Below are 2,655 nucleotides of genomic sequence, written 5' to 3'. Positions count from 1 at the left end.
TATTATTATTATTATTATTATTATTATTATTATTATTATTCCCCTCGTATATCATCATCTTTTATTTTACAAAGATAATCATTAAATGACAAAGATATTATTTCTTTTTTTCAAGATTTCAAAAACTAAATTCTTTTGTGACAATAATATTTTAGTGAATTGAATATTATGAACAGATAATATGTTCGCGTTTTCCATTTTATAAATGTATTTCAATGCCTTACACTAACATAAATATGATCCTCCAAATCCTCCTTGAAGTAAACAACAATATGTGAAATTGCATTGTTCAGAATTACAATGATGAAACCCTTGGAACCTCAATTGGGAAGTTGTGGATCTCATCAGTCCAAGGATTTTTTTCTTTAATAGGGTTAATGGTCTTGAGAGCTTTCCATACTGCACTATTGCACTTGAATCCAGAACCAAATGCTATTTGCCATACTCTATCACCCTTTTTGACCCTTCCTTTGGCTTCTGTGTAAGCCAATTCATACCATAACGAGCTGCTAGACGTGTTTCCAAAACGATAAAGGGTCATTCTGGATGGCTCCATATGCCATGGAGATAGCTGCAAGTTCTTCTCCAACTCATCCAAAACGGCCCTGCCTCCTGCGTGAATGCAAAAGTGTTCGAATGCAAGCTTGAAATCTGGAATATATGCTTTGACTTTCATCTTTAAAAGTTTCTTGGCAACCAATGTTGCAAAGAATAGCAATTGCTCAGATGTTGGAAGCACAAGAGGGCCTAATGTGGTGATGTTGGATTTCAAAGCATCCCCTGCAATTGTCATAAGGTCTTTTGATAATGTGACACCAACTTTGCCATTGGCATCATCTTCTTGTGTAACGCAGCTAAAGCTCTTGTCTTCACTGGCCTTGTTCGTGCGAACAGTGTGAAACAATTGGTATTTCGACCGTCTCCAGTCGGATCTTTTGTTGGAAAGTAGAATTGCAGCTCCTCCCACACGGAACAAACAATTTGAGACGAGTTTCGATCGATCATTTCCAGTATACCAATTCAAAGTAATGTTCTCCGTACTAACTACCAATGCATATGAGTTGGGATGTACTTGGAGAAGATCTTTAGCAAGATCAATCGATATAACTCCAGCACTACACCCCATTCCACCCAAGTTAAAGCTCTTTATATTCCCTCGGAGCTTATAGTGATTGATAATATTTGCAGACAGGGATGGAGTTGGATTGAACAGGCTACAATTTACAATCAAAATCCCAATGTCTTTTGGATTTATTGAAGTCTTTGCTAACAGATCATCCATTGCACCAAACATTACATCCTCGGCTTCTTTCCTAGCTGTACTCATTGAAGGGTTTGGAGGAATGCAAAGGACAGCCTCAGGAAGATAAGTGTTGTCCCCAAGACCAGATCTCTCAAGAATTTTTCGTTGGAATTCGAGATTTTCCTCTGTGAAAAAACCACTCATTCGAGATTGCTCCATAAATCTTTGTTTTGAGCATTGCATAGATTCTTTGGCCTTGTAGGTGGAAAAATCGATAAGGTACACCGGCCGCGGTCGAGTCACAAAGTATAAGGTTGTTAAAAATACAAGGAGGTTGGAGCATAGAATAAGAAATACCAAGTTATATTGTAGATGCTCCCAAATATCATAAACATCTTTTATTGTGAAAGTGGACAGCTCCGCAAGTATAATTCCCACAAGAGGGGAAAAAAAGAGGTACATTCCATGGGTTATGAGGTAATGATAACCAAGCTTTACATACTTCAGTTTAACGGATTTCTTGAAGCCAGGAAGATTCTGTGTGGATGATTGCATCGATGGCGTCTTTGATTTTGTCTCTGCTATTTTACCCTTTTCTAAATTTAAATCAATTTTGGTTGCACGATATTAATTTCTATAAATGAAGATGAATATATATATGTAAGTAGCTGAAATTGATGTTTTGTAGCTTACAATGAAGATTCATGTAACAATATTAATAAAAGCTAGCTTTCTTAGACAAATTCATGTACCCACTCAAATTCAATTTTGATATGAATTTGCATCCATGCAAATTTAAGCATATATGCAGTGATGTTAATCATTTTGCTATTAATGAAAATTTAATAAATATATAAATAAATAAGATAAATGCATTACCATTAGACAAATTGCATTTTCATTCCTTATTCATATGGAAGAGTTCAATTTACCAATTTAATATGCCAGAAACTCATTTCCAAAAGGGTAAAATGAAAAGAAAGATTGAAAGGGAATTTTAATTACCTTAAAATGTCAAAGTCATTGAAGAAAGTAGGAGCGTCGCCCTCGAAAATGAAGAGACAAGTGAATTTAAGCGACAGTAAATAAAGAAAATATATAAAAAAAAAACTCAATAACGGTCTAATGTGGTAAACAGAAGATCGTTACATGCATTATTATATTAGTTGGTAGACATACATATAAACGTCTGTTTTGTTAGGGTGTTAGAAAGGAATGAGAGAAAGCTCTCAAGGAATGCTGGACATCAAATCAGGGGATGTATTATACGCGTAGCATAAATGCATGTTCAAATTTATTCCTATATTATGCACCATTTTTATGTATTAATTTATATATTTTAATTTTTGTATTAGAATTATTTGATAAAAAGTGAAAAAGATAAAAAAAATCTTTTATACCATAAAAAAGTA

The 2,655-nt window shown here is 34.2% G+C and overlaps 1 protein-coding gene across 1 annotated transcript in view; it reads right to left on the bottom strand.

The window, feature by feature from the left end:
• Window positions 288-2,655, bottom strand: part of LOC107643879 (3-ketoacyl-CoA synthase 11-like) — a 4,018-nt gene continuing 1,650 nt past the window's right edge. Inside the window, exon 2 of the mRNA XM_016347627.2 lies at window positions 288-1,839. Within this exon, the coding sequence (XP_016203113.2) occupies window positions 296-1,839 (1,544 nt within the window). The 3' untranslated portion in view covers window positions 288-295. The remainder of the gene's footprint in view (window positions 1,840-2,655) is intronic.

This window comes from Arachis ipaensis, chromosome B05, assembly GCF_000816755.2.
Source record: "Arachis ipaensis cultivar K30076 chromosome B05, Araip1.1, whole genome shotgun sequence".
Classification (NCBI taxonomy): domain Eukaryota; kingdom Viridiplantae; phylum Streptophyta; class Magnoliopsida; order Fabales; family Fabaceae; genus Arachis; species Arachis ipaensis.
Note: the sequence above shows the minus strand (reverse complement) of the source record. Positions and strands in the feature narration are given on the sequence as shown.